The sequence below is a fragment of the Vigna unguiculata genome, chromosome 10 (genome assembly GCF_004118075.2).
Source record: "Vigna unguiculata cultivar IT97K-499-35 chromosome 10, ASM411807v1, whole genome shotgun sequence".
Classification (NCBI taxonomy): domain Eukaryota; kingdom Viridiplantae; phylum Streptophyta; class Magnoliopsida; order Fabales; family Fabaceae; genus Vigna; species Vigna unguiculata.
Genome location: NC_040288.1, coordinates 40479395 through 40495480, shown reverse-complemented (window position 1 = coordinate 40495480; position 16086 = coordinate 40479395). Strand labels below are relative to the sequence as shown.

Genomic DNA, 16086 nt, shown 5'->3' with positions numbered 1-16086 from the left:
CCATGAGTATAATAGTTACGTATCGTGAGCGTATTCTGCGTACACGTTGAAAAATATGAGTATTTGCATCACCGTATACGATGACATGTTATATTTATTCATGTAACACGTGTAAAAGATTTGGAATCAATACTAATAGAATTGGACGCAATCTTTAAATACTATGAAAACATCACTAATTATAATAAATAATTGTTAATTATTTATAGTAATTAATCATAAACACAAAAACAATAGTTTTTTTATGTTTACGGAAGGAATGTAGAATAAGTGGGTAAAAAAAAGTGGTTGAGCAAATAATTTATATTTCTTACTAAATATTACTATATGAAGAATAGTGAAAATTACAAATTCGATATATATGCAGAATTGCAGAGACATATATTTTTTTTCGCAGAATAAATTAGTAAGTTCCTGGTGGATTATAAGCGAATTTTAATTTACAAAAAGTTAAGTAAAATAATTACTGTTCTTGATTTTACTATAAATAGTAGGTAGAATTGGTACATTACTTACTAGTTAAAATTTATTTTTGCGAAAAAAAAATTGTTTTATCCCATTAAAATGTAAACACGGTTTAATATTTGTTGATAATAAGGAAAAACAATCGATGTTCTTTAGTTGGAATATTTATTAGCAATAACTTAAATATTAATATGTTATGAGGATTTAAATATTTTTTAAAAAGTAACGAGATATAATTTATATTTTTTATATGATAAGTATTTTTAAACCTCTAACGTGTAAAATGAATAATTCGTGTTATATATTTTTTTTAAATGGTATTATATAATAAATATATTGTCAGCTGTATAAAAGATGTGTAATCAGTACAGCTTAGGAAAAAATAAATAAAATATAGTCGAAGACTATCTTCAAAACTAATTAATGTATAATGCATTATACTATATTATATACACTACTAAGATAATATATATATATATATATATATATATATATATATGTATGTATGTATGGCTATGGACCATGGGGTCGTAGTTGTCACCAACAATTGAAGTTACAACTCCATATAGAAGAAGCTACTCTCTTTGACCATTGACTAATCCCAAGTTCCAACAATACAAAATTTGTCCTGGTATGACTATATCAATTTTTATATTTTAGATTATATATAATTATTCTTATTATATATTATTATTTTTTATATATTATTACCGTAGTTACTTTTTTTTTGTCTTATCAATTATTACTTTGTCCAATAAATGTGTTAAGTAACATTAATCAACAATATTCATTAAGTCTAGTCTACCTAAAATGGCTATAAAATACTGTAAATAAATTTATAAAATATTCACATTTTAACACTAACTATAATAAAGTTCAATAATTTGATTACATCATCATATTTTTTAGTGTCATATATTTATAAAATATCATATATTTAAATATATGGTATATTAAATGAAGTATTACATTGTTATTGTAATTATCTTTTATATATATATATATATATATATATATATATATATATATATATGTATATATATGATGTAAGTCATTATTTTGTTGATATCATATGTATTATCAATTTTATCACATGGATTATAAACATGAAAACATTATTCAACACTTTATCAAAGAAAAAGTCTACTGGTACAAAAACAGTTATTCTTTTTAATAATAGCTTATTGTGCCAGCTATTATTACTATAATTAACATCAAAATATGGGCATGCTAATTGTTTCATAATAAAGTATAAGATTTTATATGTCAGTTATAAATACAATTGACATAGAAAGTGAGAACATTGACAATTTCATAATAAAGTATAAGATTTTTTTTATGTCGTTATACTTATAACTATCATAGAAAATAGACAATATATTATTTTAAAGTTCAAAAATATATACTATGTCGGATTTTCACTATAAACGACATCAAATCTTTAATTTATTTCTTCTTCCTTCTCCCATTTCACTACACTTCACTCTTATGCTTGCATCTCTCCTCCCTCGTGTTGCCTCCCTCCTCACATTAACTCTTGTTTTCTCCCTCTTGTTAGTGACTATTGTATATTCCCTCTTATTGCACTTAGCTTTTGCTCTCTCTCTCTCTCCCCATGCAATTTTCTATCACTTTCACTCTAGTTAGCCTTGATCCCTAATTTATTATTGTGTTTATTGAGTATGTTTTGGGTGTTTATTAGGACAATATCACAATGTGTTTATTGTGTTTATTATGCCGATGTCAGAGTCCCTAACCACCTTGAAGAAAAAATGTGCGATGAGTGTGGTATTTTAAGTGAAGAAATGGTCAATGAGAATGTAGATCTCGCAGGCGAATAAAACTTGATCAAGGATCAAGACACGATTTTAGAATCACAACAAAATGTAATTTCTTTATTACACATATGAAATTCCAATAAGAAAACTGCATGTATAAGAAAATATATTGGTTTTATAGAGATGACATAATATAATATTGAACTTAACTTAAGATGAAATTGAATAATGCAACAAATCTTTCGATTTAACCACTTTTATGATATTGGATCTTCAAAAAACAAAAAAGTAATTCGAATTTTGGAGGGAAAATAAAAAAGGATTAAAGAATCTAATTTATGAAAATTAAAATTAAAAACGATTTTCAGAAACATTTTCTAAAATAGTCCTCTTATAAACCTTTAATTTTTTAATATATAAAATATATATATATATATATATATATATATATATATATGTATAAATTTTTATTTATATTTTATTATATATTTTTTCAGGTTTTCTAAGAAAAAAATTCTTTAAAAGTTTAGTTATCTTTATAAAAAGCGAATTTTTTTCATTTTTTTAAAATTAATTAGTAAAACAAAAAGCAAAATATTATACGAAGACAAAAAGAACATTATTTGGTAAAAATAATATTCTCTTATTTCTAAAAATTAATTATTAAAATAAAAAGATAAAGCATATCATGTGGAAACACAAAAACAATATTAGTTGGTAAAAATAAATTTTATTTTATTAATCAAATTTATTGTGGTTTGCTTGAGCCTAACAAATCAAACGGTCACATTATTATAATTGATGATAGAAATTCAATTAAAAAATATACAACAATTTAAATACTCAATTAAATATAAAATGTTAATAAAAATTCAATTGTAAATACATAAATATATAAGAAACTTAAAACATATATTTTTACTTTTGATGTAAAAAATTCAAACAATCAATAAAAAAATAACATTTAAGTGAAGTCTATTAATGACAAAATTAAATAATAAAGACTCAACTTAAAATATAATTTTTTTTTGACTCTTACTAAAATAACCTTTTGATGAAAACTTAATTAAACTATTTAAATTTATAAAATACTAAAAACTTAATTAAGTATAATTTTTAAATTTAATATTGTAAATTAATCTTATATAATAATTTTGAGTTATATAATAATTTTAAGAAGGATAGTAATTAAATACTCAGTCAAGTTTTTAAATGGGTATAACTTGTTTAAAATAAACTATTTGACCATATAATAACAATAATAATTTGAAAATAGGCATATATTTGTATAAAGGAATTGATCCTCATTCCGAAAAATTGGATGTTATTATGATATCTTTACACGAGACCATTATAACAAATTCTCGTGAAATTCTTTAAATTTATTATAATTTGTACTTTTTTTTTTTCAAATTATCCATCAAACGATTCGTAGTCATAATTTAATCTTTTACCGCTTAATTAACCAGTACGTGGAGATAGAAGTTATCAAAAGTCATCATTTCTCTTTTCACTAATTTACAACATTTATCATTCACTAAAAAATTGTAAAGTAATTAAAATATTTACATAAGTGAAACTATATAACTATATATACAAAATTTATCAGAATTTAAAATCAATAATAATCAATAACATGTAATAGATTTCACATATATTTTCAACCACCATTACATAATAAAATATTAAGGATTAAATATGTTTTTTTCTCTTAAATTTTGGTAGAAATTGAAAATAGTTCATCCTCAAAATTTTAGACTAATTTAGTCCATCAATTTTGAAAATACATATATTTAGTCATTTTAATTATTTTTTTAAAATTTATTTAACATTTTAAAAGCATTTCATATTTGAGTTGTTTATATCGTTTAATTCATTTTTACTTCAATGTTTTCTTAAAAACGCGTTTAAAACATCAAATCAATTTAATAAAACTTGATTATAATGAATAAATTCATCTAAATAAAAAATTAAATTGATCTTAAAATAAAAAAAAATTAATTCAATTTTCACTAAAAATTAAAATACGCAAAAAAAAAAACATATTTAACCTTCAAATTAATAACATATCTATATTCGATTGAATTGACTTTTCCCTTAATTACCATTTTGGAATTTTGTTTTTCCTTTTGTTTATTTTGCCATAAAGCACGAGCCATGAAGCTTCGTGAACAGGGACGCCATCACTTTCTGTTCATTATTTATACGTCTCTTCCTTCTACGGTCAACACAAGTCCTCTCTGCTCCTCCTCCTTCTCTCCAAAACACAACCTTTTCCTCTGTTCCCCAAACATGGCTTCCATCTCTCAAGGTCTCGTCTTCACCTCCGCCATGCTCTTCTCCACCACTCTCCTCTACCTCGCATTTTCCAAGCACAAAACTTTTCAAATTCCCTCAGATTCCAACAAACAAATTCTACGTTCTTGCATGTATTCAGGTAAATCAAATCTTATTCCTTTTTTTTTTTCTTTTCTCAAACACTACTCTGATTTCAACGCGTCTATGGGATTCTGTGATTTGTGGTGCTTACTTTGTTTTCTGTTTTGTTGTGGCAGAGGAGAAGAAAAGGGGAAGGAAGAAGAAGAAGAAGAAGGTGAAATTTGCTAAAAATGTGATGGTGAAGGAAGTGGAGAGAGAGGTTGAGGAAGAAAACAGAGAAGAACAGGGGATGCAAAACAGAGTATCGAGAAGTGAGTGCGAAAGAGAAAATCTGGGAAACGCTGAAATTCCGGCGAACCGAATTGCTCTGTATAATGGGATTTTGAGGGACAGAGTGCAGAGAATGGCGTGCTGTCACTGATGAACTGATGAGATCATCCTCTGTTGCTTCCTGTAGATTCTGTATTTCAACTTCAAACAGGGGAGACATTTTTCGTTGCCAATTTTTTTCATTTTTTTTTTATGTTTCCATTTTATAAAATGTAAAATATACTATGAATATTTATAAATAACTTTTAATAATTAAAAAAATGTTGTTTGACACCATTTTGATAACTTGTATAAAGATAAAATAGTATTAACAAAAGTTAATTTTTATATTTGTAGAAGAAAGAGAGAGTAAATAGTAGTGAGGGGTAGTGTCAAATGATAATAAAATAAAAGTGGTGTCAAAATACCAGTGTCCTTTAATAATTGATATTTTCTAATGTTTGGCATGTAATAAAAATGAAAGAATAGAATAACAGACAAAAATAATAAAGATATATAAAATCATCGTCTTAAAATCTTGAAATAAGAGTTTATCTTTGATTTGTTTGCATTTTTTCAATGAAAAAGATCAAATATTTAATTATTTTATAAATTAATTTTATAAGGTTTAATTAAATTTGAATTTAGTTTTTGAATGATATTACAATCACTTAAAATTTATTTTATTGAAATTTGATTTTGTTGAACATAAAATATTTGATGGATCTGGCTATATGTGTGATTTGTGAAAAGTATATTTGTTGTTATTTAATGAATCATATTAATACTTATGTATACCTCATATTAGATAGAAAAGTAATTATATCTTTTACTATTTAATATATGATAATTACTTATTTGAAGATGGTAATTATAATAATTTTATCTTACTTTTTTTTATTTTTTTATTAATATTTTAAAACCCTAGTATAACTAAAAATTTGCATGGTATTAATTTGAGAAAATATGGTTGTTTTAATTATCACCAACAATATATTCCTTAAAAATATGGAAGCGTGAACAGATAGAATTAAGTTACTCAGTATTATCTTATGCTTCTAGATTCTTAAGCCAAACATAGATAAATGTTAAATACTAACTTGATAAAATTTTATATGTTATAAATAAAAATTACACCAATTTTAGCAAACATATTTTATAGTTTCAATAGTTTTGAAACTTAATAAAGTGATAATGAATAATACATAGTCACATATAAAAAGCACAAAAATTAAAGATGGTAATGATATTATAATTGGATTTGAATTCTACGATTGTTTGGACTTTTTGCTTCAAACAATATTTGAAATGTCGATAGGGCTAAGTCATATCGCATTTTCAAAATAGTATTTAGTTTTCTAAAATTAAATAAAAAAAAGGTTTAAAAGAAAAACAAATTGTATTATGTTATGACATGCAATATTTCGCGTAACCATGATATTAATGATTAATCGTCATAAAAAAATCGATTAATTTATTCACTATTTTTTTTTAGTTATGTGTTTTTCATTTTCAAAATTTGAAGCATGGATGTTATTATTAATAAGCAAATGCAATAATGGTTTGAGGTACAATTATTGAAGAAGTAATTGAGAACAATGAATCGTAACTATTAGTTTGACTTTCTTGAATTGAATGAAACGTTTCCACAGCCCCTCAAAGTTGACCAATACGACTTCAACAAAAGATGTATCTCACAATTATATAATTATATTAATTTATCAATGTGAAACCAGGAAAAACTGGAATTATTTTATCTTTTAGGAAATTATTTAAATTTTTCTATTTTTTTTATTTTATTTTTAAAATCTTCTTTTAATTTCAAAGACTAATACAAAAATGAACCCCAAGAAATAAATAAATTATTTACTCTATTTATTTCATACATATCACGGTCGCTTCAGTAATGTTTCTTTAAGAATATAATAATAATAATAATAATAATAATAATAATAATAATAATAATCTATAATTATATAAAAATTATTTTAATTAAAACATTTTCTATATCCTATTTTATTCTTATAGATAACATCTTCAATAATACTATTTTAATAATTGCACTCGTTAAATCACTTAAATATTTCGAAATGAACCATGAACATTTTAATGTTTACTATTAAATCCCTATCCATTAATTATTATTTAACCTTCATTATCATTTATTTTGTGTTTATTCCAAAATATATAGAGAGATACAAAGGTTTTTTTTTTTTTTTTTGTATAAATCTATTATTATTATTATTATTATTTGTTTTTAATATAGAAAAGGTAATATTTTACATTTGAATGTTTTTCTTATCAATTTGTAGAGGTAACAAAATAGGTTAATTTAGTCTATTTTGATCCGAGTCAAAATGGGTTAGTGGGTTAAAAATTCTAATCCAACCCATCTCGTTTTGGTGGATTGACAGACTAGAATGTGAACCACAACCTATTTTGTCATTCTTATCGATCAAAAATATAAAATATTAATTTAATTTTTAATATTTTATGAAATGTAAAATTTAATTCATATTTTAAAAATTTATTCAAAATACATTCTTTTTGTAATTTGGTTTTAGATTTTTAAAAAATATAATTATTTAAAAAAACGAATCAAACACCTAAAAAAAACAGCTAAGTGGTTTTCTTTTAAATAGAACTACAATAAACATACCTATTATTATCATGTTTTTCAACATGGGTATTATATGTCTGTTATGAAATGTATAAGATATTATAACTGAATCTTCCACGTAAAAAATAATATTTTCTCTACATTTAAATACAAACAGAGAAACTATAATGTATGTTAGACTTAAATGAAATATAAGTAAAACCAAATTATTTCATTATATCTGATAATTAGTTTTAAAATATTATTTATTTAACAGTGATTTTCTTGAATAATTTAGTTTTATTCATAATTAAGTGAATGTGGTGATTATTAGCAATAAAGTGTTGTTATAGTAATTGGCAGTTGATATATATTACTTTTTTAAAAGCAATATTAAAAAACACAATTTATAAATTTCTTAAATAAATACGTACTATGATTTAATAAAATAAAGTTATCATTAATTATAAGACTTTGAAAGATGAAACGAAGACTAAGTAAAATTAAAAATTCCAAAGTTAACGATACTAGTCTTCGAAACATTATTTTATTTAACAAAAGTGTAAAAATCAATCATATTTCATTCAAAGTCTCGTATTGTCGGCAATATTATAAGTTAAAGAGAAACCACAAACACTTTCAAATTTTCATTCAAAGTACACAGAATAACCTATTTAAACCAAAATGCCATCATATCGTGTCGCATGACATAGACAATTTCCTAGTAAAAGTTGTCTGTTTTTCTTTTTCAAAAACTCCAAATAAATTTATGAACAAACACTCTACAAGACATTTTTGGTTGAAAAGTAGTTTTGAAAGTTATAAAATTGAATTGATGGATTTAAAAAAGAAGAATTACCGATATTATGAGTTCAACTCTCTCATTAACGAATACCAAGTACTAATGGCTGATAAATCTTGTTCACAAGCATGCATGACACTAAACAGTGCAGATTCTCATGGCTGCTAAGAGGGGAATCTCAGAGAACCACACAGTTTTGGACCTACTTTGGCAGACCTACCCCAAACATTTTCTGTCTTGTTTCCACAGTTTAAGAAATATGTCCCTACTACCACCTAAATAACAGATTCATGCATATCTAAGGCTTCAAAATATTTCTAATCTGCATATTTGCATGGCTTGCTTTTCACTAACCAAATGTTCCAAAAAAGAATGTGGATATGATGTTCCTGTTAGGCAATAGCTAAACCAAAAAGCAGGTACAAAAAAACAACAATGTCACTGTGGGAGAAAAGAAACATTGTTAGATAGCAGTCAAAACCATGCTATGCTAACCAACACCACCAGATAACTAACATCTGTCATTGACATCTTCAGAAAAATAGAGAAAAACATGTCCACAAGACATCAGAGACTAACAAGATTATTACTAAAAAGTGATGAAAACACATATTAGGATATGTAAGCAATCAGAAAATTGTAACATGGTACAAGATCAAACTAAGTAGTGAGTATTGGGGGGAGGTAATCAGCTTTGGCACCAAGAATGCGAGCCTTGGTGTCAGGGAAGAACTCAAATCCTGGCAGCTCAGTGACCTCTCCTTCACTGGCAACCCCAATAGGGTAACGTAGAAGGTGACCGGGAAGATCACGCTCAAGTGACTCACTAGAATACAGATCCCAATATTTGTCTGCAATCTGGTTCACCTTGTTGATGCATTCTTCACTTTCTGGCCTCTGGAATGTGTCATGAAGCATGCCAAGGTGCTCATACCACAATGACATGCGGAAACCGTAGACTTGGCCACGTGCCGGCTGTGTGTTAGCCAGATGATATGGTTGATAACCTCCCATGGCAATCTCAGAGTCCCTAGCCCCATCCATTGATCTCTGGTTGATGTTGGCAGATCCAATGATTATGTATTCATCATCAACTGCAAAGGGGAAAATGTATAGTTGTGTTAGTAAATGTAAACGTATACAATATCATGGCTTGACAATGTATACATAATTTGTAAGATCTTGTTCACAAAAATATAGCATACTTACCAATCATCATCTTGGTATGAACATAAATCATGAAACGCCGGGCTTCTTGAGCTCTCTGATAATCTGAATCAGGTTCTGGTTGTTCAGCAGGTTCATATTCTCCTGATTTTTTCACCTCTCGATTTCCAAGGCAGAAGAATGTCAAATAGTTTCGCGGATCTTCATCGCTTCCCTTAGCTCTCAGTGCCTGAACAACATCCTTGTACATCATCTCTATTGTTCTCTTTTGCCAATCCAATATTGCCTGAACTGATGAACTTTCTGGGATACCCTCTGGCCACATAGGGACTACAACATACACGGCAAACCTTTCCCCAGCTTCAATCTTACTAACAATCTTAAGGGAAAGTTCCTTTGGGATTAGATGCAATGCACCAATCTCTTCACGCTTAATATCATCATTGCTCCAGGAAAAAGAGCTTCCAAGGAAATATTGATTTTCAATGTAGATGAAATTCTTGGCACGTCGAATCGCATGAATATAAGCATCTTGAATGCTACGATCAATGATGTTATCCTTCCCACTAACAAGCCCTGCTTTGGCAGCATCTTCAGGAGTATCTGGGAACCCAAAAGCAGCCCCACCATCAATAGATCTAAATAACTGCACATTCCAGGTCTCATGATCATCAGGAAAAGTTACTGGGGATGGGGGAATAATGACATCTTCAAGTTCTCTCAGTGGAGCAAGTATATCCTTCCCACCTTGCTTTCTCCATCTCTGCTCAAAGTTGAACAAAACATCCCAAGCTATCGGTCCTTCGACCCGGGAGTGAATGTCATGCCATGGTTCCCTGGGACCACCTTTTGTGATTGCAGCACCAGGAAAGTTAGGCTGATGAAAATCATCATGGTGTGCTGTGTCTAGGGTTCTGAAAAGTGAGTGGAAGGCAGTGTCATATCTTCCATCACAGAGGTCAAGACCCCCAACAAAACTCACAATTCTTCGCTTGTCTGACCCTCCTCCACCAGGCAAAGCACTGTCAACCACCACAATCTTCTGGTGATGAGTAAACATGGTAGAAATTTGTAAATCTTGAACAATGCTCCCGCCATCATCAGGATTGCGGGGGCATAAAACACAGTGCACATCAGTGTCCCTGAAGAACTGCTCAGTTTCTTCATCGTGAGTAGCCATCAATCCATCTTTTTTCAACAAACCAACTGATGTTCTATCATCCCAAACAAGCATCAACACCCTAACACCTTCACTTGCCTTTTTCTTCAGAAGCTCACCAATTGTTTGGTCTCCCCCGGCTTTTGGCCGCCTAGAATCCCTTATCAAGGAAATTTCAGTATAAACAGACCAACCAGTAATGTATATCAAGTGTTTTGCATTAGTGATTGCATCAAATATATCCTCCCAACACCTATGAGCCTCATAGTTCTTACCTCCAGCAAGAGGTATTTTAGGTACAAAGTTATCAGGTACATGAGCATCTTGGTACAGAAATACCTTACATCCTTGCCTCTGTGAGAAGAAAGTATAGGGAACTCCAGGGTATTTTGGACTTCTGATTCCTCTTGCCCAGTTGCGGTCTTTTAAGACATCAAAATATTGCAGCCTCACATGGATCTTTGAACCCCCTTCTATTGGGTTTTTTTCTGTGTCCAAGATTTCAACCCACTTATCTATTTCATGGCCATCCAAGACCTCAGAAACTGGCACATATGCTCTTCCAATTAGTGTTGCCCCAATGGGATTATCATCTTTCACAGTAAATATAATATTTGAAGCCAGATGGCCACAATAAATGTGAAAAGACTCATTCCATTTGGGATTAGTAGTTTCATTTTCTATAATTCTAGTCCTTCCTACTCTTGCCTTCTCCAGATCAATGGTTGCATAGAGTTTAGTAACTCCCTTTCCAATACCTACAGTCTCCTCAATGTTTTGCTTGAGCTGTAGCAGAATAAGCATTAAATGAGTCAATAACAGTGATTAGGAAAATAAAGGAGCAAATCTAAATCAACTGAAATACTAATGAATAGTAGATGATAATAACATGCCTGCAATGATAAAGGAATGAAAGGAAAGGAGCAAGGGGAAAGGTCCATAATTGAATAAATGTGGCTTGCCGAAAATTAATTAATAGATAACACAACAAATTTTTGCTCACACTTCAGAAAGACTCAATCCAGCTTTCAGAACTATAAAATCTGTTAAGTCACTAAGTAAAATCCAAACTAAGGCTCTAGCATAGTCAATTCTACAATTAAATAAAGCATATGTGTAACAAGGGTTACATAAGGTAAATTAATGGCCACTGAAGTAAAACACCAGATGGATGAATAAGATAATCCCAACTAAAGTCAACAATTTGATTCATGTTGAGCAAACTGTTAAATCACAATTTAAATTATGATTCCTTTCCAGAAACCTTGACTACGAACACTAACATGGATTAACATTCTCATTTTCTTAATAACAAAATCTCTTAAATGTCGGCACAATTAATTTCCAGATAGAATTCACAGACAGATTTGTAAATAATTTGCAGTACTAGATCATTGTCACAAAAGTTGAAACCGGATAACAAATTTAAACCGATTAATCATTTGCACCAAGGTTCACAGAAAATCTCAGAATTGCATCAACTTCATTTTCCTTATTATTGTGATACATCAAACAATCACACAATACACTATCAAGTAATGTTCCTTTCGTTCTTAATTTATCAGTTCATGGTACTATCATACTATCACAAATGATCAAATTCAAACAAATCCCGGATCCTTCAAAGGAAGCAGTGTCATCTTCGATTTATGAATTTTCAACACAAATGGAAACACATACCAAATCCAACACACTGTGACTCAAAACCAACAGTTAAAGCACCAGATTCAGCAAGATCCAAACAGGCCTAAAACAAATACCTTGCTGAAAAAATTGCCGCCACCACCACCATGGAGCTCATCAACCTCGTAGATGGTGGCGTGGAGAGTCCCGTGAAGCAGAATTTGCGCCATCTCCCACCTGCAATGCAAATCCACACAACCCCACTTCGCATTAGATCACACAAACGTGAAAAAAAGCACCCATGTTTTATCTAGCGGAGTTGAAGTGCACTACACAGAAAGATTACTAATTTGAGAGATGAAAGAGTTAGATCAGATCGCGGGGTGGATCAAAAGGGCTTAGAATTGGGGAAGAATACTTCAGAATAGAAATGGCAGAAAAATGAACAGAGCGTGTGGAAATAGAAAGAAGAGCGAAAAACACTACCTTGCCAAAGGAAAATGAAGGAGAAGAAGAAAAGAGAGAAAGGGTGTGAGAGAGATCCGAGAAAGGAGAAGTGAGAATGGATATGAGTGAGTCAGTGTCTCCTTTTAACAAGGGACGAACGAAGAAAAAAAAAAACATGCATGTTTAAACTTTTCATATTATTCTACAACATTGCATTCTAATCGCGTCGTGTTCGTGTTCGTGGAAAAGCACAATCATCTCTTCACTTGACTTCTTCTATATGTGTTCTGTTTTATTTTTTAATCTATTTACAATTATTGTGTCTTGTTTTCATGTTTAATTGAAGAAAAAAAATAGTAAATTAAGATTTTATGAATGCTTTTTTACATAATTCAACTTAATCTTTGATGGACAAAATGTTTCAGCTTTATAAATGAAAAATAATAATAACGATTAGTGAAATGTTCAATCGAGTTTTCTGTAAAAATTATAATCAGTAAAATTAATAAATATTCTATGACTAATAATAGAGAAAAAACCAATGAAAATATATAGTGAGATATTTCTCAGAGAAGATTCAAGAGGCGACAATACAGAATCAAAATTAACTAAATTTGGTAAATATTGAACCACCATTATTGGTGCATCCCATTTTTTGTGTGCGTGTGTGTGAAAAGTGGTAATTAATTCTTATGAGACAACAAGTTTGAATATATTCTCACGTATATACAATTAGATATACAAATACTTTAATTTAATTAATATTTTACAATATTTTACATATACTTATTAATAAACTTTTTAATATATAAAATAATAATAATTTTTTTGATAATAATTTATAATTTTTATGTTAATAATTTTAATATATGTGATTTTAATTTGAATTCATACAAAAAATAATCGTATGTTTATCATATTTTTTAAAATTATTGTATATTTTAATATAGATATATCACGTGTAGTATTATATTATTTTTAAAATTAATATTAACGTATTGGATATATATTATATATGATATACATTCTTGAGTGCACTAAAAAAATATATTTAAAAAATTTACTTGATACAATATTATTCCATGAGAGAGATGTTTGAATTGTTTTCCTTTCTCCTTTCTTAAATGATTCTGCAGAGTATATTTATGGTAATGTGTGCATTCATAGTTTTAAACAAAATTGCAGATTACTGGTTACTGGTTAATGTCAGTAAAATCCATGCACTAACCTAATAAAAATTTTAAACAATCAGTGCATATTTTCTTTACAGATTACTGGTTAATGTCAGTAAAATGTTAATAATGGAAAATAAACAAAATGTTACTTTATCACTGATCATTGATAAAAATACAAATTAGAGTATAAATGTGTGCAGCATCTAATTTTTTTAAAGTTATTAAAAGAATAATTTAACGGAAAGGATTAAATATATTTTTATTCCTTAATTTTTAATGAATTTTAAAATTAGTTTATTTTGAAACTTTAAATTAATTTAGTTCTTATTTTTTAAAATATATAGATTTAGTCATTTTAATCAAATTATTAGGTTTATTTAATGGTTCGTACGTATTTTAGGATTATATTTGAGTTGTTTATACTATTTGACACAATTTTGCTTTAATGTAAAGTTAAATACTATTATAAAATGCGTTTGAAATGTCGAATAAACTTAACAAAATTTGATTAAAAGGACTAAATTCATGTATCTCAAAAGATGAAATACTAAATTGGTTCAAAATTTTGAAATAGACTAATTTTAAAATTAACTTAAGAGACCAAAATCATATTTAATCCTAATTAAAAAAAGATTTTTCATTTAAGAAAAAGAGTGAATGTTTGTATTTCTTATATATATATATATATATATATATATATATATATATATATATATATATATATATATATATATATATATAACATTTTTAGAAAGTTAACAAAATTAAGTGTTAATGTGTAATATCTTTATTCAATAGTAAGGTGTCAAGGTAAATGCAATAGTGAAATTTGTGATTGAACTTTATGCACATGGCATCATATGAAACCTTTTTCACATTAATAGACACCGACCAAAAGAAGTTTTTTACTTTTTATTTTATTTTTATAATCACTAGTGAGTTATAATATAATATAGTATTTTGGTGTACTGAATTTTTGGTACATTTTCACTTATTTTTTATTAACATTTTGTCCTTTATTTTATAAACCAGTATTCCACACACGAGTGATTAACATTATTGACTCTTTTTTTTTTTGGTAAAAAAGGAAAACATTCATTATTTAAAATAAGTCGAAGAAAAACCATCAATAACATATTAAAGGTGTACATAACAAATAATACATAAGCATGTTATGTAATAAAAATTTTCTGGTAAATTCAGCTAGTTTGTCCAAAAAGAAGGTTAAGAAAAAGTTAATTTTAATAGTTTTATCTAATACATTTACTGAAACATTTAAAGAAAAAAAAAAAAAACTATTTGTATATATTTAACAGTTTCATAAAATACTACTAAAATTTTTACATTAATGAGATTTTTTTTAATTTGCAAATTTATTAAAAAAATTTACAAGAAAACATTCTTTTCATTTTTTTTTAAATCTTAACAGATAATTTTTTCATAAATAATTATTTTCTACAAAATTATAAAATTTGTAAGTATTTCTTATAAAATTTATTGTGAAAAATATTTTATCAAAATATTTTACAAAATAATTAACAACAATTTTTTATAATTTTTTTAATAACAAATTTATAAGTATTTTAAAATAAATTAAAAAAAATGTTTTGAGATTTTTTTATAGTAAAAAATATTTAAAGTTGGAAAAAGAAGAAAAAAACTATTTCATGTCCCCTGGAAAACAAAGAACTGGTTTATCAAAGAATAATTTTTAAAATTAATGATTACAATTTATAATTTTTAAATGTCTAACATGATCACGCTTTATAACTTAATTTCGTATTTCTTTCTTTATAATTTATAATATAAGATTTAAATTTAATATCATATTTATTATTTTTTAAGAGTCAATCCACAGTGCAAAATTGCAATGATTATTTAAATTAACAAAGCTTTAAATCTTTATTATTTAAAATTCGATATTCTAACTATTTGAAGTATATGATAGATGAGTATTCAATATTTCTTTTTCTACCCTACACATGTATACTAGTAGACAATATCGTATTTAATACGTAAATAAATTCTTTCAGATCTCAACATGCCGTGTATCGTTACTTGCAAGAATACGTCCTTTTAGGTGACACGTATGGTTGAAATATTAGATATTTTTTAGTAATTTATTATAATTTATTTTTTCAATAGTTTGATGAAAATTAATTTCAAGATAGTTAGTTTTATAT

The 16086-nt window shown here is 27.2% G+C and overlaps 2 protein-coding genes across 2 annotated transcripts; one reads left to right on the top strand and one right to left on the bottom strand.

Moving 5' to 3' along the window:
- Window positions 1-4425: 4425 nt before the first annotated feature.
- LOC114167314 lies at window positions 4426-5202 on the top strand. The gene is made up of 2 exons (XM_028052368.1): window positions 4426-4680; window positions 4799-5202. The coding sequence occupies exons 1-2, from the start codon at window positions 4536-4538 to the stop codon at window positions 5041-5043; spliced, it is 390 nt and encodes a 129-aa protein (XP_027908169.1). The 5' UTR covers window positions 4426-4535; the 3' UTR covers window positions 5044-5202.
- Window positions 5203-8752: 3550 nt separating this feature from the next.
- LOC114165749 (phospholipase D alpha 1) lies at window positions 8753-12985 on the bottom strand. Its single transcript, XM_028050319.1, has 4 exons — window positions 12768-12985; window positions 12419-12518; window positions 9542-11444; window positions 8753-9426 (listed from the first exon to the last, which is right to left on the bottom strand). Exons 2-4 carry the CDS (start codon window positions 12509-12511, stop codon window positions 8993-8995), a joined length of 2430 nt encoding a protein of 809 aa, XP_027906120.1. The 5' UTR covers window positions 12512-12518; window positions 12768-12985; the 3' UTR covers window positions 8753-8992.
- Between the last annotated feature and the right edge of the window lie 3101 nt (window positions 12986-16086).